The sequence below is a fragment of the Urocampus carinirostris genome, chromosome 4 (genome assembly GCF_059441175.1).
Source record: "Urocampus carinirostris isolate Australia breed hairy pipefish chromosome 4, RoL_Ucar_1.0, whole genome shotgun sequence".
Lineage (NCBI taxonomy): Eukaryota > Metazoa > Chordata > Actinopteri > Syngnathiformes > Syngnathidae > Urocampus > Urocampus carinirostris.
Genome location: NC_142352.1, coordinates 29,903,928 through 29,931,646, shown reverse-complemented (window position 1 = coordinate 29,931,646; position 27,719 = coordinate 29,903,928). Strand labels below are relative to the sequence as shown.

The 27,719-nt window shown below is 38.1% G+C and overlaps 1 protein-coding gene across 1 annotated transcript in view; it reads left to right on the top strand.

Moving 5' to 3' along the window:
- iqgap1 (IQ motif containing GTPase activating protein 1) overlaps positions 1–21,624 on the top strand; it is a 61,807-nt gene extending 40,183 nt beyond the window's left edge. Inside the window, exons 16-37 of the mRNA XM_088334098.1 lie at positions 1,561–1,651; positions 1,737–1,904; positions 4,256–4,398; positions 4,479–4,649; positions 5,959–6,042; positions 6,122–6,193; positions 6,822–6,891; positions 6,970–7,334; positions 8,852–9,015; positions 9,867–10,091; positions 11,634–11,774; positions 11,866–11,950; positions 12,460–12,692; positions 13,736–13,868; positions 13,953–14,055; positions 15,835–15,970; positions 16,047–16,134; positions 16,466–16,675; positions 17,262–17,428; positions 17,522–17,641; positions 20,960–21,068; positions 21,167–21,624. Coding sequence (XP_088190224.1) covers positions 1,561–1,651; positions 1,737–1,904; positions 4,256–4,398; positions 4,479–4,649; positions 5,959–6,042; positions 6,122–6,193; positions 6,822–6,891; positions 6,970–7,334; positions 8,852–9,015; positions 9,867–10,091; positions 11,634–11,774; positions 11,866–11,950; positions 12,460–12,692; positions 13,736–13,868; positions 13,953–14,055; positions 15,835–15,970; positions 16,047–16,134; positions 16,466–16,675; positions 17,262–17,428; positions 17,522–17,641; positions 20,960–21,068; positions 21,167–21,280 — 3,192 coding nt within the window. The 3' untranslated portion in view covers positions 21,281–21,624. The remainder of the gene's footprint in view (positions 1–1,560; positions 1,652–1,736; positions 1,905–4,255; positions 4,399–4,478; positions 4,650–5,958; positions 6,043–6,121; positions 6,194–6,821; positions 6,892–6,969; positions 7,335–8,851; positions 9,016–9,866; positions 10,092–11,633; positions 11,775–11,865; positions 11,951–12,459; positions 12,693–13,735; positions 13,869–13,952; positions 14,056–15,834; positions 15,971–16,046; positions 16,135–16,465; positions 16,676–17,261; positions 17,429–17,521; positions 17,642–20,959; positions 21,069–21,166) is intronic.
- Positions 21,625–27,719: the final 6,095 nt, after the last annotated feature.

Genomic DNA, 27,719 nt, shown 5'->3' with positions numbered 1-27,719 from the left:
GATGCTGATCTAGTTTTTCTTTTTGGGGCTTTACATAAAATTTCACATTTTCAATATTTAACAATGTATTTATACAAATCAATTTTAAGGGCATTAACCATTACTCTAATCACTGAAACTTGCGAGTTTGATTTCAGAGTCAGCTCCAACCCCGGTAAAAAAGGAGCTGCTTTTGAAGTGCAGCCCACTCATCCCAAAAAGGCAGCAGTGTTGACCCAAATCCTCAAATACATTCATACAAAGAAAACACAGTAATTGAAAATAGAAAAAAATGCATGCCTTTTAGACAAGAAATAACAAGTACGACCTCTTTAGCTCCACTTAAAAAGGGGTGGAAAATAGACTGTTATTTGATTTATACACCCGAGAGGACAGGGTTCTTCAATTTAACGAGGTAATATGGGCTGACCATGTGATGCATTTAGAATCCATTCAAAATGATTTATGGGGTCTTTTTCCGCTTAAGGAATAATCAAGGCGACGTCAGGCTAAAGGGGAGTGTGAGGTCAGAAGAGATGACCAGACATATGGTTCTTGCTGTTTCCTTATTACTTCTGTAGTATTTGACCTGTTGATAAACAGGTGTCATTGACTGTGGGTTGAGTCTGGACAAACAGCAGGAAGTTCTTCCCAATCTTAGCTGACTCACGAGCTTTATCAAGTTTTAAATGTCATATGCTTCTATCATAAATTGACTGTATAAAACTCTCACCTGATTTTGGTATCCATGTACACTTGTGATTAATAAAATAAAAAAATGTACATGGAATTTAAGGAAGAACATTTAAGTTGCTGCTAGTAACAATTATATATTTTATAATATATGTAAGGTATTTTCTGCCCTTCAATGCTTTACTTCCCCTATATTTGCACACAGAGTGGGTAATATGTTGCAAACTGTGCCTCACATTATTGCAGTAGTCGCCTTTCTGCTTAAGCCAACACCCGCCTAGTTGCTTCCTGCAGTCATTTTCCACCGTCTGCAAATATTATGTGAAGCATCTGCTGCAAACATACAAAACGCTATTCATGTTTAACTGTATCTATTGTAAATTTAATTTTGTAGACTTCAACAGCACACAACTACAAATTTTTGTTGCTAGCTGTAATATCAGGTATCAGTTTGAATTTCCCGCCCTCTTAGTGAAATGCACACACCTCTGCCTTGGAGCGCCAAATGAAGGGCTGGTACAGTTGAAATTGGCTTTTAGAATGTAAGCTAACTGTCCTAAATAGAGAATGGGTGCGCCATCTAGAGACAGAAAAGAGTCATTACATGACCTTTTTGTGGATTATTAGTGTGATCCTGCTGTATTTTATGTGGGTCAGTCCAGTTTAATGCAATCGTCATTTTACATAAGAATGAATGTACTTTTTGAATATGGAATTCTCAACAATGATATATCACAATGAAACAAAGTTTGATTTCTATTTCAATAATAACTGGATAGAAACACACGCAGAAAACTCTTCAAATCGATATTATACATATTATATACTGTTCTAGCCCTAAATGATACTTATGCACACTGATCGTTTTTCTTCTAAATTTCTATCCAGGAAACCCAAGATCCTTCTGCTGTGCTTTGGCTGGATGAGATCCAGGATTCAATTTTCAAGGCAAACCAGGACACAAAGGATGCCTTGTTGTGTAAGCGTACTTGTTTGTCCATGCCGCATACATTTGAAAGGTTTGAAAAAGTTCTCAACATTGTGGGCTGTATTTCCGTCAACAGTCTCTCAGTCTATCCACGCCATAAATGAAGCAGTGGATACTGGCAATGCAGCTCAGACTGTCACGGCCCTGCGAAACCCTGGGGCAGGACTGTATGGCGTCACATCTGAATGTGCAGAGACTTATCTGGATGACTTGTCTAAAGTCAAAGACACCAAAAAGAAAGATGGTGAGAAAGGAACCCAGCATGGTTAAGAATTACACTGATTACACAAACTTAGATTGTGGGCTAACATATACCCTCGTCAAGGCTCTTTTCTGATTGAACTGCAACTTTTACATAGTTTAGCCTAGGGATCTCCAACCTTTTTCAAGCTGAGAGCTACCTTTTGTTTCTAATTAGCGCAAAGAACTCCCAGATGGACATGCACTTGTCAAATAACTTTTCATGTTATCACTGTTGTTACTAGTTTACTACCAGGTTAATTATTGGAAGTAAAAGTTAAAGTAAATAGACTCAGTCAATTACTAAAAAAAGTAATGTACTAGAATTGTCGCAATGAACTAGCACTGGTGAGCAACTTTCGCTCTAATCTTCCACGGGCCGGAGCATTCACACACAGTCTGTGAGCATCGTTTGGAATAACGGAAACCAATATCAATCAGGCGTGTGGCAACCTAATCATCCTCAAACATGTCCAAAACCTGAGATCAAATCAAGTTACTTTCTGCTGGGTGTCCAGCAACACTAATTTCACATGGGATTTCCATTTAAAAAAAGTTTGTTACATATTACTTACATTTTGTGGATTTATTTACGAAGTTGCACAATAATGAGCAGAATTTAATCACACTTTTCTTGAAGAAGTAGAGTGTTAGCAAAAAGCATTACTTGATATGTTTGCAAATTATTTAAATGTAACACCATTTTTCTCCGCAACCTGCATCCCCAAAAAAAGAATATTCTTAAACTTTGGTATACTCAATCTCGTGCTGACATTTGCTTCAAAATACTGCGTTTAAAACACTGCAGAGGGAACCTGCATTGTTTATCCTCACATTCTCTGTAATTCCAGCTGAATTTGCATGTGAAATAATTTCTCAATTTTGAGCGCTGATTCTTATGTGATGGCTAGATTTTCTTGTGCGATAAGAAGGTCTGGGCAGTACACTATTATGCACGTGCACAGCTTAGAGACCCCTGGTTTAGCCCATAATTAATAGTGGATACAGTATGGTTGAATGTTACATTTTTTTAGGTATTTAATGCCCTTATATCCTAATAACTAGACCTATTTAAGGTATCCACGTAGTTAACACTATGTTCAAAATTTGAATTTGGCCTAAGCTCAGGAACCATAGGGGTCCTTGAAATCCTTCAAAATGCTTAAATTTTAACGTTGTGTCTTCAAGGACTGAAAAGTACTAACATTTTGCGTAAAATTCATGTAACTGTTTGAATTTGTGGCCATGATTTACAACAAGTCTGCTAAAAACAAGGGCGACACTGCTCTCTCGTGACTTCGCTTTGCCATCACATTTCTTACCTCGTGATTAATGCCAACTGGCATTATTTTGTACGGCATTTTTCTGTGAAGTGTCATTGCTTAGCATGGGTTGTGCCAAATGGGAGAGGTGCATGCTACACCTAAACAGGGCACTATGAAATATGTATTCCTGCAAGGATTATGTATCAAATATGGAAATGTATTATGGGGCATGCAAAAAAATGAAGGTAGCGTTTCCCTGTGGTAAATTGTAATGGGAACAAAAATGTAAGCTCCATTTTACATTCATTTTATCCAACACCTACTTTATGTAAAGATTTTTCTCAAAAATATTTACACAAATATATTTGAAATTTACTCAAGATCTATAAATCTTGATAAATGCACACTTACGATTAAAAAAATGCATATATAAATCACAGATATAGTTATGTATCTTCAAATTACATGATTCACACCGGATTTCTTTTTGCAAAGGTACTGGAGAAATCGAAAAAAAAAAATGGCTTTTGAAGTCCTTGAAAAGTGCTCAAATTTGGATAGGAAAAAGGTGTACCAACTCTGTAAGCAGTAGATGTGTTGGAGGTCTGATCACCTGATGTCATTCATGACTATTAAAATAGGTTAAAGTAATTTATGACTAACTTCAATATACTTTCATTTTTAACTCCCAACAGAAATTATACACGCATTATCTCAAGGGAATCCATAACTTTAAGGTCCAGTATTCCTGCACAACATTGAAAAGAAAAAAAGCGATTCATTTATGGAACGAGTTAGATGCTGACCTTGAAAATGTCCCATATTTATTTCAATTTAGTAAAATCCATACATCTTTTGGATACATGTACTAAAGAAGAGTGATTTATCAAGATGTTTTTGGTGGTATCATACTAGTTAGTCACTCAAGTTTGAAATGTTTTAACCATTTTGTAAAAAAAGATTTTCTTTGGCTTTTAATTGGTATACGAGTCACGAGTTGCTGTTTTTTGTGCGATATTTTGTTATCTGAATTAGTGGTTGATGCTGTTTTTTGTGCTGTGCCCAAATAAACTTCATTCACGCTATCCAGGTGATAACGGCAGTGAGTGGGTACAACACTGGGTGAAAGGTGGCCATAACTACTACTACAACCTGAATTCAAAAGAGGGTACTTGGGTGGAACCAGAGGGTTTTATACAAAACAACACACAGCTCAACAAGGAGGAAATTCAGGTAGGATGCCCTCCTGCAGTTCTGTATAATTCCTACCGTTAAGCTATTATGAACCTTTTTGTTTTAATTACTCACCTCAGTCTGTAGTGTCTGGGGTAACCACAGCTTACAACCGAGAGCAGCTATGGTTAGCTAATGAGACGCTCATTACCAAGCTGCAAGCTCGTTGCCGTGGCTACCTGGTGAGGAAGGGCCTAAAGGAGCGGATGGACTACCTAAAGTCAAAAGAACCGGCTGTTACACAAATACAGGTGAGCTCAAAACCATTTGGATGCAAGTTAACCCCTACATTTTTCTTTACAAAAATAGTTTCTGTGCAGGCACAAAAATCTGATTTAATAAATTGGTAGTGGGGTAAAGAAAATTTACCCACTTTTACCTCTTAATGTTTTTTTGTGACACATTGTAAGATGATTTGTATAATGGTATAAATGACTATAAATAGCTTTAGAACAATCACAATTTACCATTACAGTATTTCCTCGGTTATGGAGGTTAATGAAAGGTTTGGGTAGACACATTGACTCGTGCGTCCGCCCACCCCGGCGTTTGACCAACAGCATACCCCAGCCCATCACAGTCGCACACACAGACATTCACGCCAACACACACAGCCCTCCATCACTGCCCCCGTGATTGCATTTGCTGTGTGCTGACTGCCGCAGAACACAATGCATGACACGTTAATTCAATGACAATAAAGACAATTCTATTCAAAATCCGTGAAGCAGTGAATCAGCGATAGTTGAAGATTGAAGTAGTGAGGTGTCTCTTTACACATTTATTATGCCATGGTTAAACAGCTAGAAGTACTCAGAACAACATTTTTTAATAAATATTTTGGGTTTGAGCTACTCTTCCAGTCCGGAGCCTTCGCTCTGAAAATGCTGATCTACTAGTGATCCCAAGAGCCAAGAAGAGATCCGCAGGTTTGAGAGCATTCTCCATTCGGGCCCTGGTGCTGTAAAAAAGTAATTTTTTATTGATTCATGATGAAAATGCTCATCAATGTAGCAGAAGAGTTCTATGGAACTAGTTATAAATGATTCTCTGCCAGTTTTGACTGAAGATCCATTACTGTATGTACTGAAAACATCTTTTTTTACAGTTTTCCATGTCTAAAACCTTGGAGAGTGCTATATTTTTCAGATGGAAAGATATAAACCGGACCAAAATGTGAATTAAAAAAAGAATTAAAATAAACATTTGTTTAAAATTGCCTGTAATTCATGTGGTGATTTTTGGTTTGTTTGTTTCAATTGTGTTTTTTTTTTTTTTGTCGGCTCGGTCTTAAAGTTTTATTTAAAAATGCATTAAAGAAGTCTTAAAAAGCCTTGAATTTAACTTGCTTTCAGCTGTAGGAACCATGCATGATTATGACAACTTTAAATGTTATAATACCTATATATTTTGTTACTGCAAGAAATCAAGAAGGAAGACATGCTATAGCAGTGCTGTGTATCTTCCCTATTTAGAATTTCAGAAAGACATATGAGAATTTATTGTCAACTATTAAGACGATACATGCAAATCATTAAGCTCTGGAATGACTTTTTCCAGGCTCACTGGAAAGGCTACAAACAGAGGAAGGACTTTAAGGACCGCAAGAAGTATTTAGAAGACCACAGTGATGATGCTGTGAAGGTGAAATAATATTACCATGGTTAATGTATCAATTCATCAGAAGTGTACTTTTAATCATGAACATTTTAATTTGTGTCAGATCCAGTCAATGGTTCGAATGCATCAAGCTCGCAAAAAGTACAGGGATCGCCTGAAGTACTTCAAAGATCACGTAAGTGTTACATTTACACGTTTGGCTGGTAATTTGAGGGGAGGGCCTGGGTAAAAGGAGCTCTATTTGTAGGTGGGATGTTCTGTATTCTGATGGGTGACATGACAAGTTGAAGTATAAAGAAAAATGAAATAAATATACACTATTAGATAAATGATATTGAATCCACTCAAATATATTTTATCAAGTGGTTAAATGAAATGAGATACAGATAGTTTTAAAGTAAATTACAATTAACATCCATTTGTGTCATTCAAACTTCTGTATATTATATTGTGTTCAAACACCTGACAAAATGATCCATCGATGGTAGTATTTATTTTTCAGTTTAGATGTGTCCATGACATTATTTTTTGGGGAATGTAAAGATGAAATACAACAATATTTATCATGCCTTTCAAAACAACATACCACCCCAGTATAGTGAAATGGTTATGCTTTAATTTGAGGTTTAAATCATATAATGTCATAGATATTTGCCTGAAACATCCTCTGGCATTAACTTGAGGATCAGAAGACAGTGGATTAATTTAATTTGGCCTTGCAATCTGATTTCAATTGGCTCGTGTACTGTAAATAAACTGGAGTATTGCAAGGCCAACTGATGTACATTATGTATTTCTTACAGAACAAAGATGTGGTGAAGATTCAGGCTTTCATCAGAGCCAACAAGGCCAGGGATGACTACAAAACACTGAGTATGACGGAAATCCAAATTTTATGCAAACAAATCCCTGGTTTTATTTTTTTCACTGAATAACTTGATTCCTTCACAGTCAGTGCCGAAAATCCTCCAATGGCAGTGGTGAGGAAGTTTGTGCATCTGTTGGACCACAGTGATCAGGACTTCCAGGAGGAGTTGGATTTGATGCGGCTCCGTGAGGAAGTGGTCACTAATATACGTTCCAATCAGCAATTGGAGAACGACCTGAACCTCATGGACATCAAGATCGGCTTGCTGGTAAAGAACAAAATCACCCTGCAGGAGGTGGTGTCTCACAGCAAGAAGCTAACAAAAAAGAACAAGGGTCAGCTGTCAGAAATGATGATGATGAACAAACACAAAGGCGGTCTAAAGGCCCTCAGCAAGGAAAAACGAGTCAAATTGGAAGCTTACCAGCACCTCTTCTACCTGTTACAGGTAATATTGTAGTACAACTTGGATACCATTTGCATCAGTAAACTGAAAATGTGTTTTGAAGATCATGGGTTTGAATTACATATTTATGCGTGCATTCTTTAAAAATAAATTATAGGCAAACTTACTTCAAATAATTTTCAAACTTTCTTAACCCTACTGTGATGTTTAACATTTTAGGGTAAGGTAAGGTACGCTACACATGTTTGCATACTGTGTGGCTTTAAAGAAATCACATTCAAACTTAAACTTTTCCATGCCTTATTTCTTTTTTTACATTTCAGCAGAGGCCCAGAGGCTTTCTGGCAACAGTTATCAGTATTTGCTCCTACTGGAATAAAAAAACATGCCACTGCCTTTACTGTAGTTAACACTACAATAGATAGGTTTTTTTTTTGTTTTTTTTTTCGGATGGCCAATGTCATGCTTGATCCACCTGGAACATTTTGGAATGGTGGTCTGTCATCAAATTTGATTTTATATAACAATAACATTCGTCCAAGAGTTTTGGGAGTATTGTTTAAAGCTACAACAACAATAATTTGGGGAACTTCGCCACTTCCCCTTTACAAATGAGTGCAAACACATTGTCCTACTTTAATTTTACTCCCCCTATTTAAAAAAACTGATTTGGAGGCAGCACGGTGTCTGAGTGGTTAGCGCATCTGCGGCATAGTTCTGAGGTCATAGGATCAAATCCAGCTACCAGCCTTCCTGTGTAGAGTTTGCATGTTCTTCCCGTGCTTGCGTTGGTTTCCCCCGGGCACTCTGGTTTCATCCCACATTCCAAACACAAGCATGTCAGGTTGATTGGCTGATCCAAATTGTCCCTAGGTGTGAATGAGCAAGTGTCTCTGTGTGCCCTGCGACTGGCTGGCAACTGGTTCAGCGTGTGCCCTGCACACTGCCCAATGATGGCTGGCATGGGCGCCAGCACCCCTGCGACCCTACTGAGCATAAGTGGTGCAGATGATGGTTGGATGGATGGATAAAACAAATCTGAGTTACCAAAATTGAGTCTAGGAATGTATCCTGTAGCACTATTTCAATGCATAGAATTTTACATTGTATGTTAATACTTAGGCAGCACGGCGGCGCAGTGGTTAGCGCTTGTGCGGCACAGTTCATGTCATGGGAACCTGTCGTGGGTTCAAACCCAGCTCCAGACTTCCTGTGCGGAGTTTGTATGTTCTCCCCGTGCTTGCGTGGGTTTCCTCCGGGCACTCCGGTTTCCTCCCACGTTCCAAAAACATGCATTTCAGGTGAATTGGCCGGTCCAAATTGTCCCTAGGTGTGAATGAGCGAATGAGTTGTCTGTGCCTGTGTGCCCTGCGATTGGCTGGCAACCAGTTCAGGGTGTCCCCCGCCCACTGCCCGATGATTGCTGGGATGGGCTCCAGCCCCCCCGCGACCCTAATGAGGATAAGTGGTACGGCTGATGAGATGAGATGAGATGTTAATACTTTTTGTATCTCTTGCACCTCTCTCCTTATTTGTAAACAACACATTGCCTTTTTCAGACCAATCCAACATATCTTGCCAAGCTGATCTTCCAGATGCCTCAGAACAAATCGACAAAGTTTATGGATTCTGTAATCTTCACATTGTATAATTATGCCTCAAACCAGAGAGAGGAGTACCTACTGCTTAAGCTTTTTATGACTGCTCTGCAGGAGGAAATCAAGTGAGTGATCTAATCATTTTTTAACAATATCGGGGATTCTCACTATTTTTCTTAATAGTGGTGCGGGTCAAACTATTAGTTGGTCACACAGCAAACGACTTGGTGATGTCACATTTAGAGGTTTAGTGGACCCAAAAATTCAGGGAAGCAGGGAACAAGGAGCCAATGTATTCTCCAAAAATAATAATAATAATAATAATAATTTCCTTTGTATTGTCATTCTTTGTAAGAACGAAAAGGTGCTGGTTTAATGAACAGTAATGAAAAATTAGGATGAAAAAAACAAAGAGTCCAAAAAGGCAATCAAAATCTCCCCACTTTCTTCCTTTCTCGTGATTAACAGCCTCTTGCATTAGTATGTATGGCGTTGTCTTAAGAAGCGTCATCGTCCACAGTTAGTGCATTAGGGCAAGAATAATTTATGAATTTTTGGCAATGCAAAAAATTAAGATGGCGTTTCCCGGTGGTAAACTTCCTGCAACTAAAAATGTAAGCTACATATTTCATTTTTACCCAACACCTATTTGGGGAGAGATTTTTCTAAAAAAAAAAAATATATATATATATAATTGCTATTTACTCAAGATCTTAATCCCATGTCTTAATAAATTCACAACCAAGATTTAAAATAGCAAATGTAAATTGCAGATATATTTGTGGCTCTGCAAAATACATGTTTTCATGCCGTATTTTTCTTTTATGATACGGCAGAAATTAGAGAATTGGCTTTGAAAGTCCTTAAAAAGTGCTTAAAATGAAAAAGGTTTGAAAATCTTTATTCTAGAAAGCCAACAGAACAAATAAAGACTAAAAGGTTTGGATTAACATCAATGTTTATTCACTGTTTTCAGATCAAAAGTTGACCAAATGAAGGAGATTGTCACAGGAAATCCAACGGTCATAAAGATGGTGGTGAGTTTCCACCGAGGTGCAAGAGGCCAGAACGCACTGAGACAGATCTTGGCGCCAGTTGTAAAGGAGATCATGGACGACAAAACGCTTAACATTAAGACTGACCCGGTGGACATTTATAAGAGTTGGGTCAATCAGATGGAAACACAAACTGGAGAGGCCAGGTGAGATGGTGGGAAGATTATCAGCATTGAAATAGAATTGATAACTGGGTTAAGGTTGGTTCCCATTTGTTTCCATCAAATAACAACACACTAACACGATTACAGGCAACTTTAACCTCCTTTTTGTTTGTGCCTTTTTTTAAATATTGCAGTTGTTACTGGATAACTCCCCACATATGCGGAGCTAATGCTGAATCCAGATCTGTTTTCTGAATACTTGGTCGGATTTCAAACTGCCTGCAACTCACTTCTACTCCATAGCATATGAATAACCTACTCTTCTCGTCGGCTGAAAAATAGTCTGTGTAATATAGTGTAATCTGTGAAGCCCTTTGAGACTCTTCGTGATTTAGGGCTATACAAATAAAAATGACTTGACTTGAAATGACTTGACTTAAATAGCACTATCTCAAATAAGCACAAAGTAGGTTCAAGGACCAAGATCAAAGTCAACAAAAACAAAATGTTATTTTTATTTGCGCTACACAATGATACAAGCCAGTTAATTGAGCTTTTGTGTGTGACTTGTTTGCCTCATATACAAGCCCGGTCTTTTATCTGGTAAGAATGATTAAAATACTTTTAGCAAACGTACAGTGTATATTAGGCATTGGTAGAAAACACTTAAATTCCCTGACTTTTATCCTACTTACACTTACTAAGGCATTTGGAATTTAAGTAAATCCAAACCAGATCACCATGATAACTCACCAGATGTGAAATGGGCACCACCAACGCAGGCACTTCTAATGATGCCTCGGTCGAGTCAGTTCTTTTAATGGCTTGCAGCCACAGGGTCCCACAGTGCTTTTTCAAATGCTTCTTTCCTCGGGGAGTTGCAAAAAAAATGGTGTTCCTTAAAATTGCTTTAAAGTGCACCCTTGCACACAACAGCTGGGCCTGTTGTTTTTGTAAATAGCGACTCTAAAAAGGCATCTCAACTTAAAAATCTTTACTGCTCCATTCAAACTTTTTTTTTTTCCCTGCTGTTTTGGCTAAACAATGTGCACGCATCCTGTGGTGATTGGCTAATGACGTAGGATGGAAAGGGAACCATAAGACTTGTCACTATTTGTCCATGTTATGCTTAGAATAATATCCCTCGGTAAATTCTCCGTATATATCATTTGAGGACTTTACCAATTTCCTCCATGTATCTCTATTCATAGCATTTGGTCTTGCTTTACCACAATTCAGCTGACATGTTTTCTTTAACATGTTCCAGGGTAGATTTGTAGTTTCAATGATGATTTTATGCTTTTGATGAATTTGTAGTTTGGCTTTCTTTAGGTTTAGCTTTCATAGCAGTTAATAAGTGTAATCCTTTTGTGTTACTCAAGAGTTTTTCAAGCCACCATATCACATTTTATAATATTCTGTGACTTCAAATCATCTGACTTTCAGCAAGAGAGAAATTAAAATCCAGCAAAAATACAAAAGGCTCACGCGATCCACAGCTCTCTTTGAGTAAACTATCTTTTCGAACGACTAAAAATGAAGATCATCTCGGAGTTTATTGTTCCGGCTATCTGTTGTCTACAGCAAGCTGCCATATGACGTAACGCCTGAACAGGCAATGTCCCATGAGGAAGTTCGAAATAGACTGGAAGCTTCTATCAAGAGCATGAAGATGGTCACTGATAAGTTCCTCTCAGCTATAATTGTTTCTGTCGATACAATTCCGTAAGTTTATTTTAGTCAGAATTATTACATAAACATTTTCAACATGTTTCGAAATTATTTTCACTTACTTTGTGTCTATTGTTTCATTTAGCTATGGGATGCGTTTTATCTCCAAAGTCCTTAAAGACACACTCCATGAGAAGTTTCCAGATGCTACAGAAGATGAACTCTTTAAGGTTTGCTGACTTTAATTCTACATACATCATGGCCCCAAATATGACAATATTTGTATGAGATCCTATCCAAGCGAGGGGATTTATAATTTAGTGAAACCCACCTACACCAATCAGTCTGTCACAAGCCTTCATTTTTTGCTGCACCTTGTCTTTTTTTTTTACTAATGAATCGACTATTTTGCACTCCTTATCTGTTTTTTCCGTACCCTTTTCTTTCTAAACGTCATATTTCGTAATTAAATCTGTTTTCTCTGCTGTCTCCTAACTACCCATCTACCTCTTCCACTTTACCAATTCCTCGGTGTTGAGGCAACCTGCTTTCTACTCCCTAGCTGTTGTCTCAAGGTGAGATAGCATATTCATATTTTTCTTACTTTTTCTTTTTGTTCTTATACAGCTGGAACAAATTCCTGTTCTCCTTTTAGCCTCGATAAATAACAACTGATTATTAGAAGTTTTGGAATCCTGAAGAACCTCTTTGTAACTGAACATTTTTGCTTTTTTTTCAGATCGTGGGGAACCTTCTGTATTACCGTTACATGAACCCAGCGATTGTTGCCCCTGATGCCTTTGACATCATTGAAATGTCGGCAGGTGGTCAACTAACCACTGAGCAGAGGCGAAACCTAGGCTCAATAGCCAAGATGCTGCAGCATGCAGCCTCAAACAAGATGTTTCTCGGCGATAATGCCCACCTCAATCCTATTAACGAATATCTCAGCAACTCTTACCAAAAGTTCAGGTGTGATATTTATTGCTTCAGAAAAATGAGATGGTTGAACTTTTGTTGTATTTTTCCCACTCGCTTTTATTTTTATTACACAGTGGCGTCTAAACGATTTACTTTGTGGACCAAACCAATGGAAATAATTCGTACTCCCATCAATTTGTTTTTTGTAGTTTGCTTTGGTTGGGTTTGTTTTTGTTTTCTCTGATATGGTTTTGTTAAAAACAGATAATAGAACAGGGGAAAAAATCCCAACATAGATATGTTGTTCCTTTTCCATTTGAAAACCTCTGAATGTATGTATTTTTTTAAAATTTATTCAGCCAGTATAAACCATAAACATGATATATACAGGAAATCTTTTAGATATTTATAAAAAAAACTGTCAAATAAAAATTCTATGCAAGTATTACATTGAGATAATAAAGCATAGAGAGGGCCATTTACTTATTTACTCACACCAATATGTTTTGAGAACAGAACGCTGCAAATGAAACACACAAAAACGGATCAGAGAGGACACGGAACAGAACACAGAACAGAAAAATGTTGTTACTTTTCAAATTTGAAAAACAAATGTATTAAAATCTGTACAATGTTTAAAAGTAATTTTGTGGAAATTTAGAGGGGCAAATACATGGGTAACCACCATTTTATTTTTATTGCACTCGCTTAAAAGTATATACCTGTGTGTGCGTGTATACTTTTTTATGTTTTATGATTATTATTATTATTTTCAAAAAACAAAAGAAAAAAGATACAGTAATATAAGACAGAACATAGAAAATAACAATACAAACTTAATGCAATAAAAAACATAAAACAGAAAAATCCCGCAACTTTCCAAATGTTATGTTTGGAAATTCGTAACAACTGTACAGTGAATAAAACACCTTTTTAGGGGCAAATATAAATTTTATTATATGCTACTGGCCGCTGAAATACGGCTATTGGTATGAATGGCTCCTTCACCACAGTTCGGACACAACCAGTCTAATATTACGCTTTGCACGTTTTACGTTTTGCACATTAAATTTTCTTATCCTCTCCATTTGCAGGCGGTATTTTTCGGCAGCATGTGACGTCCCATTACTTGAAGATAAATTCAATGTGGATCAGTATTCTGACCTTGTCACAGTCACAAAACCTGTCATTTACATTTCTATCGGGGAAATAATCAACACGCACACAGTAAGTTTGAGTTATCCTTGATATAATTTTCCCAAATCACCTGCATGATGGGCCTCGTTTTTCACTGATTCTTCTTTGCTATAGCTGCTTCTGGATCATCAGGATGCCATTGCTCCAGAGCACAATGATCCCATCCATGAGCTTCTAGAGGACTTGGGGGAGGTTCCTACTGTAGAGTCTCTAATTGGTAGGTGGATATAAACGTCTGCAGTGTTGCACAAATGAAATGAAGCTGGTTGGCCATTGAAATGCAGCAAAAAAACAAAGTGAATGTGGTTGCCTTGAAAGGCTCTCAGGTTTGGTTGAGAGTGAAAAATCCTCACTGCTGGTCATACTTGTTTAGATTTTAGTATGAATGTGTATAGAGGCATGAAAACCATTCACATTATAATAAGATATTTTTATGTTCAAGTATTTCTGGACCCAGTTATGTGTCAGAACTACTACCAATTGGTCAAAAGTCCAGTGTTAGTCTTTGTGGTTGCACGGTGGGTGACTGGTTAGGACTTCTGCCTCACAGTTCAGAGGTCCTGGGTTCAATTCCAGCTGCTGGCCTCAGTGTGAAGCTTGCTTGTTTTCCCGTGCCTGAGTGGGTTTTATTTAGGGAGTCAGCTTACCTTTCACTTCCCGAAAACATGCATGGCATGTTGTTTGGCAGGTACTAATTGTCCGTAGGTTTGAGTGAGTGGGGTTCTGTGTCATTGTGCCATGTGACTACCTGGCAACCAGTCCAAAGTGTCACCTACCTACTGCCCAAAGTCAGCTAGGATGGGCTTGAGCACCCCCACAATCCTCATGAGGTAAAGCGGCTGGAAAATGAATGAATGAATAGTCCAGTTCAGGTGACAGAGTAGGTGCTGCCAATTTGACAGGCTTTTCAAGTTCTTTGATTGTGAAATCTATGCTTTAGGGTTTTTTTTCATTACAACAGGAAGCACAATTACAATTAACTCATTCAATTTTGACTCATTTTAAAGGCTTACAAAATATGTTGTTCTGTAGATATACAGGCATAGGACGAGAGGTAAGATCAGGCCTTAAAAAAGAGGGCCCGACCCGGCCCGCGAGTATTTAAGCCCGGCCCAGCCTGAGCCTTACAAATTAAATTGATTTGAGGGACTAAGCTGAAGAAAACCTCAATTTTCAAATTTTACCAGGAGGGTGATTTTGCTAAATAATTGGACCTCACAAAAATGCTTGTATGAAGATTGTCGACAGCATAGGATACAAGTGCTTACAAATAAACACAGGAACACCCCACCACATCGTCTAGTTTTTATGTGTTTGGCTATGTGCGTGTGTACTCAAAAATATACACACAACATCATCAATAAAATACAAGGTAATATAATCTGGCATGTGCCTAGGAGGGCAACAGTTTCACGTTTTTGAAGTAAGTGATCAGGGGAAGCCAATTTAGGAAAAAATGCATGGTGGACCCTCTCAAAGTGATCTTTTAAAGTTTCAGAAAGAACATTGTATCCTTAAAACACATAGAAAAGGAAGGGTAGAGACGTCCGATGCAGTAATAAACATCGCTGTCATTAAAAAATTACATTAATGGCAAAAACCTGCCTGGGTGAGGTTCCAGCATATCAGTTGCCCTAAAAAAGGATACGTGGTTGAAAATGAATCAGTAACAGCAATCAGGAAGATAATTTTACATGTGCTTTTGGAACTCCCAGCTTGTCTTCTTCACAGAGAGTAACTCAAAAGATTTGTTCGATGCTGGTTTTACACCAAATGTCCTAAATAAGGACATCCAACGATTTATCTGAGCCTGAGGCTTTCATTGAATGGGTATTACAGCAAGGTCTTGAAATCAGACATGTCATGTGTAAAAAAATGGACTTGGGTTCACCATATATATATATATACTAGAACATATGCAGAAATAAATCACAAATAGTTTAGGCAATGTAAATGGTCTTTGTTATATGACATTGTGTAATGTTGTGTTGAACAGGTGAAAATCCTCTCCCGCCCGGTGACCCGAACAAAGAAGTTATGGGCAAGACTGAAGTTTCACTTACATTGACAAACAAATTTGATGTCCCTGGTGAGGCCAATAGTGAGGTGGATGCCAAAACGCTTCTACTCAAGTATGTTTGTAACATTAGAGTCATACTCAGAAATAATGTTTACTGTTTCATAACATCTTTTGTCATGTCATTTTAGCACTAAGAGGCTGATTGTGGATGTGATCAGGTTCCAGCCCGGGGAAACCCTGACAGAGATACTAGACTCATCAGCTGGCCCAGATCAGGTCAAAATACACAACAATGTTTTTTTCTCAGCTTCCATGCGTTATGACAGTAAACAAGCCAGATCCACTTCAGCATTGCACTGAAAAATCAAAAGCGGTGTAATCAGCATCTTGTGACAAAACATCATCTCAAAAGCTATTTATACTAGGATGAGATTGCACATCGCAGTTTGATGATTTCTTCTCTCATGCGATTGTGAAATGTATTTGCTTTGAGGACACAAAATTGTTGACGCAAGCTTTCTGTCCTGCGTGTAACAAAAAGACAAGCGTCATGTTCAGTAAAATGATTGCGGCTCCACTGGCATACTTAATTTTCTTGCACTTACAGGAAGCAGACTACCAGCGTGCCATGCAGCGGAGGGCTATCCGTGATGCAAAGACACCAGAGAAGATGAAGCAAGTCAAACCAGTGGTGAATGACAGCCTAACATTGCAGGGAAAAAAGGAGAAGATCAGAAGTAACCTAGAGCGGTTAGCGGAACTAGGCAAAGTGAATCCTGAGAACCGCTATCAAGATCTCATCAACGACATAGCCAAGGTTCAAAGAATGTAATGCTATCAGTGGTGCACATAAGTGGTGTGCAACAGTACAACAAATGTATTATTGCGCTCCAAGTTGTACGTCATTACAGTTTTGTATGCAACACATTCCTTCAACTTGATTATGGAGATTATCTTCCAAAATATCTATCCAAAGGGGGTTCTGACATGATTGTCCGCAGTCTTTCTGGTAAGGGTACCCCAAAAAATAATCATCTTGTGAAAGACCGGGCAAAAAAATGAGTCTCCGTGGTTTGTATTTCTCCTTGTGCCTTGTATCCCTTGTTTCTGGTTGAACTACACAATACAGTGCCATCTGATGGTCAAATATTACACAGTGTCCCATTAAAATGTGAATTTCCCTTCAGGGATGAATAAAGTATCTCTCTATATCTATCTATCTAAAAACAGATACACAATAAGACTTAATTTTAACTGATTGATGGGTCGTAAACAACAATACGTAACATCTTTTTCTCATTTAAGAATTGTGCAAATGTTTATATGCACCACTGAATTAATTTTTTGGGTCACTTATTTAAGTCCACGTTCTACACACTTTAAAATGTGTCTGTATATTATAGGACATCAGAAATCAAAGACGTTATCGCCAACGCAGAAAAGCTGAACTTGTAAAACTCCAGCAAACCAACACAGCTCTGAATTCAAAGACCAAGTTTTATAACGTGCAAATCGATTCATACAATCAGTATATTAAGACGTGCATGGACAACTTAGGCAGTAAGGGCAAGTAAGTATTGTCACATTTCTTTTAATTTCATCACATCACAGTTTTAAACCTAAAATATCTTTGCTCGATTGTGATTTATTATTTTCTTCCAAGGTTGTCAAAGCCTGGTGCCAACAAAGCTAAGAAGAGTAAACAAGTTTCACAGAAATACACTGCCTCGCGCTTGTATGAGAAGGGGGTACTGATTTCAATAGAAGACCTGCAGCCAAATCAGTAAGTTCTGCACCTGTCTAAAAAATGTGTTTGCACCTAAGGCTAGTACAAGGACAAAGATTAGAATGTGTTTTAAGGGTTGAGAAAACACTTAACAAAGGTGACTACCAGATATTTAGCGGCGCAGTGGTTATTGCGTGTGCGGCACAGTTCTGAGATCGAACCTTCCTGTGTGGAGTTTGCATGTTCTCCCCATGCTTGGGTGGGTTTCCTCTAGGCACTCCTGTTTCCTACCACATTCCAAAAACATGCATGTCAGGTCAGTTAGCCGGTTAAAGTTGTCCCTAGGTGTGAACAATCGAGTGAGTTGTCTGTCTCTGTGTGCCCTGCAACTGGCTGGCAACCAGTTTAGGGTGTCCCCTGCCGACTGCTCGGAGATAGCTGGGATGGGCTCCAGCACCTCCGCGACCCTACTGAGGATAAGCGGTGCAGATAATGGATGGATGTATTTGCTCACATTACAAAAGTAATATTTAATATGAACCCAAGAAGGCATGCAACGGTGGAAGGGACTGACGCGTAGCACAAAAAGGACCATATCCATTCTTATGTTAACAGTAATACATATGGTCCTTCAAATAAATTATAACTTTTTCATCGCATGTTGCCCGAGTAAGAAAGCAGTTGGATGCCTATAAGAGACTGGTCCTTAACAGGTGTGACTTGAGGACCCACTATTCCACCCTAATGACAAGCTGCGACCCAAATTAAGAAAAAAATCCACTTGTAAATTGAAAGGATTTTGCAGATTAAAGCAGAGTGAGTAGAACATATTGTCATTTTTTTCCTCAAAAAATGCAACGACCAACAAAACAAAAACGATTTTAAGTACCTTATATACTCGCATATAACCCTACATTCCATATGAACCCCCACCTAAAACTGCTTTAAAATGGCCACACACTACAAGATATTTAAAATATGAATAAAGCGTGTACCTAAAAATTGATAACTATTTAATTATGTCGTAACTAAATATTAATATACTGATCAAAATAACTAAAAATATAACATGTTCGAACCATTTACTGTATCTTCCATCAGCGCTTCAATGGCAGAAACTCATACACTATTTTTGTATTTTGCAATGGTTTTCTTCTTTCACTCTATCATTGTTTCCCCACTTTCCCTTCCCCTTATCACTAACTTTTTTGGGACCCATTATCATGAGAGGAAAAATAAAACTAAACCAACAAAAATACAATACAATAAAATAAAATGCGGTCCTCTCAAACAGGCCAATTGACTGAACCGGTAGAAGAGATCAAGCAAGGCATTATTGCCATATACTGTTAAAGAGTGTAATTGCCCCTGTTTTTTCTTCTTTGCTGTATTTCGCCAATAATAGGCTCTGGACCCACTGAAAACGGGTCTGCGAACTATTTTTGGGTCCTGACCCATCAGTTGAGAAACACTGCCTCAAGTCAGATATCGATGTATTAACAACAAAAAGTTGTTTCAAATTTCAGGGTTGAGAACAAATGTAAGCCTCAAGGCAGCGGTGTCAAACATATGTCCTGTGGGCCGGATCACCTGTTTCAATCTGGCCGGCGATACAATGCAGAGAGAAGCACAAGAGAAAAATAAACCGCATCACTTTGTCCTGCAGTTTTAGATATGTCCACGAAATGTCGCCAAAGCCAGGTGCCACTCCCAAAGCAAACAACCTAATGTATCTGTATTTGCTGACTACCATTTGTCAACAAGAGAACATTTGAGGATGCACACATGCGGATAATAATCTGCTTAAAATAGAAGTTGCAGATTCTCAACTTAAGGAAATACGATTGCACTCATGTGATGTGTGTGGATGTCTCTTTCAACCGCAACATTTGATACTAAACTACACTTTTTATCCCCAGTAATTAGAAATTATGGCTTTGCACTTGAATTTAAAAAATATCGCCAGGGTGTCTTTTCAGAGGTTTACAGAAGTTTTGCTTCTTTCTGGAATGGATAAAAAATCTAACAGCAAAGTTCCCAAATTCCGATAAATACTTTCAAATTAAAAAAAAAATAAAAAGACTTGAATACAGGGTTGATACAGGTACTTGAAATCTTGAAAATGCTTATATTTGAATGTTGGGCTTTCAAGGATTGACAATTGCTTGAATTTTGGGTGAAATGCTTGAAATTGTTGCCATGTTAAAAATGAAGCTGACACTGCTTTCTGTCAGCTTGACTCTGCCATTGCATTTCTTCTTCCCTCATGATTCCCTGCAGCTGGCAATAATTTGTACGGTATTGTCCTATAAAGCATCATCACCCCCTAGGCGAATGCGCTAACCACTGCACTATGGAAACACTATTATTTATTATGTAGCCACTGCCATTGCCATAAGTAGCTAGGTGTAGGTGTCTTCCTTGACCACTAAGGTTGTAGGGGCACCACTTCCTGTGGTGTGTATTGGGCATGTACAGCCTGGTGGCATCCACCCCTCTCCAGGCTAACACAGTAATAATAGAAAAACTAAATATCGAAAGCGGTGCTGGGAATCAAGTGGACTGAACCATTTCAAGGGAGTGGAGTATTTCCGACGCTGCGTCATTCACATTTTTGTTTTGTTTTACTTTAAAAAGAATCCATCGTTATTCATCATATTTAAGCTCTGCAAAATACATGTTTCAGACTAGATTTTTTTTTTTTTTTAATGGTACGGGGAAAATTGGATAATTGGCTTTGAAAGTCCTTAAAAAATACTTAAATAGGGCTGTGAAAACGGTCTACAGACCCTGAAAAAAAAACTTCCTCCAACTGAATATGTAAACTACAAATGACGGTTATTTATACCAATATGTGTAAAGATTCGTCTCAAAAACAAACAGTTATTATTTTTTACTTAAATTAGCGTGTGTTTGCTATTTTTGTCACTCTCCAATTTGCATGAGTTTTCCTGACTTACATAAACTGTATTGGAAATAAATTCAATTGTTGTTTTGACTTTGTTTAAAATGCACAGTTGATTAACACGATAAGAGATTAAATCTCCAAAGCTCGAGGAAAAAAAAAAAACTTCGATAACCATAATCGGAATTAAGTTGTGCCGCCTCCAAAAGAGCCCCACGCCTACAGCTAAGGCACAGTTTTTATGACATTAATTTACTAGTCTGGCCCCCATAAGAGTGGCTTTATCCACCACGTGGCCCCTGCTCCCTGCCTTGAGGGGTCCAAAAAGTTTGTGTACTTAAAACCTTAATTTATCTTTAAATTAACTCAGACTTAAAAATCATGGTGAAATATTTTATTTTGAAGCATTTTAGTTGAGTGGTTTTTTTCACTCTGAAGTTAAACAGTAATATTTGTTATTCTTCTCATAGGTTCAAGAATGCCATTTTTGAGATTTCTCCTTCCGAGGCTGTTGGAGTCTTTGATGTGAAGGCGAAGTTTATGGGGGTACACTTGGAAACATTACAGTTAGAATATCAGGTATGATTGATCGACAGAGTGGTGGATATTTTAAATGGTTTCATTTATTATTTACTGTCTTTGTGTGTTTTTTCTTTCTTCCTTTTTTTATCTATTAGGATCTCCTCCAGCTACAGTACGAAGGCGTAGCGGTGATGAAACTCTTTGACAGGGCAACAATAAACGTCAACCTGCTTATTTTCTTGCTCAACAAGAAATTTTATGGGAAATAAAGTCTAATGTTATGAGAAGGCAAAAGACTGATGTGACCATTAGTAGGCTTACTGAAAGCTTTGACCTTTATCATTATTTGCTCCTCAATGCACTTCTCTTTTGTGCCCTACTACCCTTGTCTTTTTTAAATTCAGATTATTTTTATGTTTTAAAATGTACACCACCATATGAGCTTTGTTCTTAAAGAAACAATCCCAGACCTAGGAAACGGATACATTTGCTTAAGAATTTTATGTCACTGCAATTACGGCAGATGTAAAAGAGTTGTACGTTTTTTCTTAAAATATGAATATTATCTTGTGCACAAGCTTTGATCATTTATAAAATGGATGTTTTGTGTAATAATGTTGTGTTGTTCCTTGCAAGTTATTGATTTGCTGACCTCGGTGAAAAATGCTTGATAAGCAAAAGCCTCTTTCAGCAGGACTTTGGAAGAAGTCAATTTACAAGGTCATTTGTATTTTCTTGTTGAACAGATTTGGTCCATCTCACCTGTGCAGGGTTGTACAAGATCTTGAAATTCATGTAAATGCTTAAATTTTAATGTTGTGTTTTCAAGGGTTGAAAAATGCTTGAATGTGGGGTAAAATGCTTGTAAATGCTTGAAGCTGTTGCTGTGTTTCAACAAGTCTGCTTAAAAATGACACAGACACGACTATAAGCAAATCCTTTTCCCTTGCGATTAACTGCAGCTAGCATTCGTTTGTACAACATTGTCCTATGAACCGTCATTGCCCCCTATGGGTCATCCCCAAGGCTGGTTTGTGCTACACCTAAACAGGGATCTATGAAATGTCTATTTGCGCAGATATTACACATTCATTATGGACATTTATTATAGGCCATGAACAAAAATAAAGGTAGCATCTCCCATTGGGAAATTGTACTGGTAAGAACTTCCTGCAACTGAAAATGTAAGCAACATAAGCTGTAAACTCATTTATACACAAGAGAGGCTAGGCTTAGGCTCTAAAACAAATATTTTCAAAATGTATGTGAAAAACAAATTGCCTCCTCATCCCAAGAGAGTCAGGCCACCTTTGGCATTGATAACAGAAATCAAATGTTTACGATAATTGGTAAAGAAATTTTGGCCTACTCTTTGCAAAATTGTTTGTAATCTGCTATGTTGGAGGGTTTCAACTGCCAATCCAAGATCACACCATCTAAATTGATTTAAATCTGGACATTAACTTGGCCACTCCAGAACCTTCATTTGGTTGTGTTTCGTTTTAGCCATTTAGAAGTGGACTTGCCAGTGTGTTTCGGATCGTTGTCCTGCTGGAGGATCCAAGAGCGCTTGAGTTTGAGGGCAAGAACTGATGGTCGGACGTTGTTTTCTGGTAAACACCAGAATTCATTATTTCGTCAACCACAGGAAGTTGTCCTGAGGAAGCAAAGCAACCCCAGATCATCACACTGCCATTGCCATACTTTACTGTTGGCATCATGTTTTTTCTGTTCCATTTTCACATCAGATGTAACGGGCTGTGCACTTTCCAAATCGTTCAATTTTTGACTCATCAGTCCAAAGAACGTTTCTCCAAAGGTCTTGAGGAAAATCGAGATGCTTTATGGAAAATGTGAGACGGCTCTTCGCGTTCTTTTACGACAGTGGTAGTTTTCGCCTGGGAATTCTTCCATGAATGCCATTTTTGTTCAGTGTCTGTCTTATAGTGGAGTCATGAACACTGACCTTAACTGAGGTCAGCAAGGCCTGCAGTTCCTTGGATGTTTTCAAGTTTTTATTCTGACCTCCTAAATGAGTTGTAATCTTAGTTGGTCGAAGACTACTGGGAAGGTTTGCCACTGTTCGCTGGAGCCCAACAGCGGTGAAAATTGCTTTCTGACATCTGACTCACTCAAAAATTCAAAATGACGGTTCTGGAGTGGCCAAGTCAATGTCCAGATTTAAATCCAATTGAGATGCTTTCGTAAGACCTCAAAGGGCAGTTCATGCTAGAAAACCCTCTAATATGGCAGATTTGAAACAATTTTGCAAAGAAGAGTGGGCCAAAATACCTCCATAGTCTTGTGAAAGCCTCATTACCAATTATCGTAAACATTTGGTTAAGGGCCAAATACTTTTTCACAAAGGGCCAGATAGGTTTTGATTTTTTGTGCCCTAGTTAATGCAATCAAAATTTCATTTTGTATTTCTGTGGGTTGTCTCTGTGTGATGTCAAAATTGGTTTGAAACCTTTGTGAGTGATAGGTACGCAAAAATCAGGAGGAGGGCAAATACATTTTCATCACACTGTGTGACAACGGAAGTATGGATGGATGATAATACTTAGCTTTTTTACATTGTTGTGTTAGTTTGACATTTGATTTTATGTGCACATCTGTTTTCAAATGGAATGCACATACTTGGGCAGCACGGTGGCTGAGTTGTTAGCGTGTCCGCAGCACGGTTCTGATCAAATCGAGCTACTATCCTTCCTGTGCAGAATTTGCATGTTCTCCCCATCCTTTAGTGGGTTTCTTCCGGGCACTCCGGTTTCCTCCCACATTCCAAAAACATGCATGTCAGGTTAATTGGCCGATCCAAATTGTCCCTTGGTGTTGAGTGAGTTGTCTGTTTCTGTGTGTCCTGTGACTGGCTGGGAACCAGTTCAGGGTGTCCCCTGCCCACTGCCCGAAGATGGCTGGGATGGGCTCCAGCACCCCTGCGACCCTACTGAGGATAGGCGGTGCAGATAATGAATGGATGAACATACTTTTGATGAAAGAACCAAAATCATGTTACAAGTTTGGTACAAAGATAAAAAGTTTGCTAATTTATTCAACAACAATATTAATTAATGCTTCCATTCAATGCATGTTTTAGGTATAATCTTGTTGTGTTTTTGGGCAGTATTTTATTGTTTTGAAAGCTGATTTTACAAATTGAACTAGAACATTCAACAATCATTTTAATACATTTTTATATGGGTTGAATTTAGACACCTTTCATTTTATTTTGACATTTTCGACAGTGTGTTTTTTAGTGTTATAAACCTAAATTACCCCAAAAATACTTTTCTAATCAAGTAATCCGTAAAGTTAATTACTTTTAAAAGCAAGAAATCAGTAAAATAACTTACTTTTAAAGGTAATTAATCTTTAATAAATTAATCTTAATTCCAAATAATTGAAAATGTAACTAAATTACTTTTTTTAAGAAAAAACATCTAATTAGTAAATACTTTAAATCTGTAAAGTAAGTTGCTTTTAAAATGCAGAAACTGGTAAAGTATCATTAAAAGTAACTTTTAAAGGCAAGCATTTTGTAAAGACTTGACTGTCAATGCTTAATAATTTAAAGACTAACTAAGTTACTTTTCAAAAACCAAGTCATCAGTACGTTATATTTAAAATTAAGTAATCTGTAAAGCAAGTTGCTTTTAAAATCAAGACATTGCTCAGGCAAAAGTATTGGTTAGCACATTCGCCTGAAAAGGTCCTCAGTTTGAGACCAGGTGGAAACATTTGGCCTGGAGAGGGATGGGCGCCACCAGGCTGTATTTGCCCAAGACATACATACCTCAGGAAATGGTGCCCAGAACAACAAGTCGTTAAGGGATCCAACCAACCACCCAACCAATCAGTAAAATAATGACTCGTAATGCCAAATAACTGATAAGTAAATTAAGTACTTTTAAAAAAAAAAAATCAAGAAATCTGTAAAGTTAAATAATTTTATCTATCTACCTTGGTCATATCCTTTGTGACCGACAGCAAGACAAAAACGTATACAAAAACAATTAAAAGGAAAAAGTAGCATAAAACACACACAAAAATGACCATGCCCAACCCAAATGCCCAAACAAGTTAAGCACCTCGGCACCCAAGATGATAATGCTTTCGTCCCTCCAGATGAAACGGGACACAAGAAAGCTGCCATGTCACTCTGGTCAGGGTGACACAACACTCTTCTGTTCAACAGCAGGGCCTGACAGCTTTCACTGGTTTACCCCTGCCGCATCATACAAGTGCCCTGCCCATCCCTTAGAAAGCGGCCAAACATCCCACTATCCTTTTACAACTCCTCTTCACTCATTCCAATCACCAACAAGAGCTTTAGCTTCAACTACATTTAGACCTCTTTCCTGCAGTGCGCTCATAACACCATCCATCCACGTCAATTGCGGCCTTCCTCTTGGTCTCCTTCCATTTACTTCTGCCCTGTAGATCTCCTTTAACATTTGCTCCTCATCCATCCTCTCCATGTGTCCAAACCAACCGAGTACTCTCTTATCCACACGCTTGCTCAGTTCCACTACTAGTCCAGTTCTGTCTCTCACAATTTCATTTCTCAATCTATCCAATCTTGTCACTCTTAACATACTCCTCAAACATTTCATCTCAAAAACATTTAATTTCCTTTTCAAATCTGCATTCAGGCTCCAAGACTCTGCACCATACAACACAGTCGGCACAATCACACCCTCATACAGTCCCCTTTTAACATCCATACTCATACTCTTGTTGCTCATCACTCTCCTCAGAGCACCCAAAACCTTCCTTCCTTGATTCACTCCGTGCAATACCTTGCACTCCATTCCATCAACTACAGCCACATCACAACCCAAGTACCTAAAGTTAAATACTTATAGAATTCAGAAATTGTTAGGGTAATAGTTACTGTTTAAGGCTAGTTATTTGTAAACAAATTAAAGTAATTTCAAATACTTTTTGAAGTTACTAAGTTACAGTTAATAAAAGCATTTCATTAAAAATAAATAACAGAATAATTTATTTTGAAAGTTCAGACAGTGGTAAAGTACCAGTCATTTTGATCAGTAACGTTATTGCTGTTGATATCGATTAATTCAAAAGGCAACAATGTTACTTTGAAAAATCAAGTAATCTGTGAATAATGCTTCGAATATCAAATCTTTGGGAAAAAAAAACCCTTTAGAAATAAGTTAACAATAGGCTTTTCCTGCTTCTGGTAACCATGGAAACCAATATTATCTGATTCATGTGGTTGAGACAACCTCAACCCAAAAATGGCCCGGAGAAGGATCGGCGCTGCCATGCGGTATTTGCCCAAGACACACCACAGGAAGTGGAGCCCCGACGACATTGGAAGTTTAGGGACCCGTGAACCATGATTGCAGTCCTGAAAGGCGAATGCTCTTTGCCAATGCATTTAATGTTTTCGAATAAAGTTTGTAATTATGTGGCCTTTCCCCTTAAGCTATTTTTTTTAGGGTATGGTGGAATGTGGAGACAATTTCTACTTTGGGGTATACATTTTAAGCAGAATGGGGACAGTGGCGCCTTCAGTAATTTTTCATTGGGGTGGCCAGATGGGGCCACTTAAAATGCTGGGTTGGCGCACCAAAACCAAAATTTCAGGTTATTGAAGTAAGAAGGTCAGGGGGAAACTATCAGAAAGACACGGCTGCTGATATACTTTGGTGTGCTGTCTAATATTTGGTGTTACTTATGATTTACCAGCTTGGTGGCCTTGGGGGTAGGGCGCCCACTCAGAGACTGGGAGGTCGTTGGTTCAAGCCTCGGACGAGTCATACCTAAGACTTACAACATTGGTACTCATTGCCTCCCTGCTTGGCGCTTGGCATTAGGGGTTGGAATTGGGGGGGTTTGGTCACATCGGTTGGGTTGAGCGAGGGGGCTGGGAATCCCCTCCTCCCTATCAATCTCCCAGAAAGAGTCAGGAATGTGTTTTTGACTCTAGCCACTTCCCACTAGGGGGAAATGGCTCCGGTATCTATACATACTTATGATTTAATGTGCATAGTCCATAACTGTCAGCATTTTGAGTTCCACGACAATTCTGTTTTATTGTTTTATGTATATATTAGGCATAAGGTTTACATTTAACAAATCTCAAGTCAGGTCAGGTTTATTTGTGACGCCCTTAAACACAAGGAGTCTCAAAGGGCTGCACATACCACAGACTATTATTACACCATCCCCTGATCTTAAACCTACATGAGGGCAAGGAAAAACTCAAAAACCTCAACATGAGGAAAATGACTTGAGAGGTGACCGCACATTTTCTCTCTTTATGTCCCAATTTTTTTCTGTTTCTATTTCTTTCTCTTAATTTTCTCTCTGTTTTTCTCTTCTTCCCGCTTTCTCTCTTTTCCTTCTCTCTCTCTCTCTCTCACTCTTTTTTCTGTCTTTCTCATTGTTGCTTCTCTTTTGCTGTCTCACTCTTTCCTTCTGTCTTTTTCTCTACCCCCATTTGTAATAGTGTCCCCTCGTACAATGGATTTTGCAATACGGTAATCCCTTGTTTATAGTGAGGGTTAGGTTCCAAAATGAAACTGTGATTGGAGGAATATGTGAAAAGAAACCTTTATTTCATTTTCAAATTACTATACAATGAAATACTTTAATGTAAACTGAAACAAAAACAAAAGAAACCAAATCTGTTAGGTAGCAAAACCGTGAAATGTCATTTTTTTGTCATTTCATTTT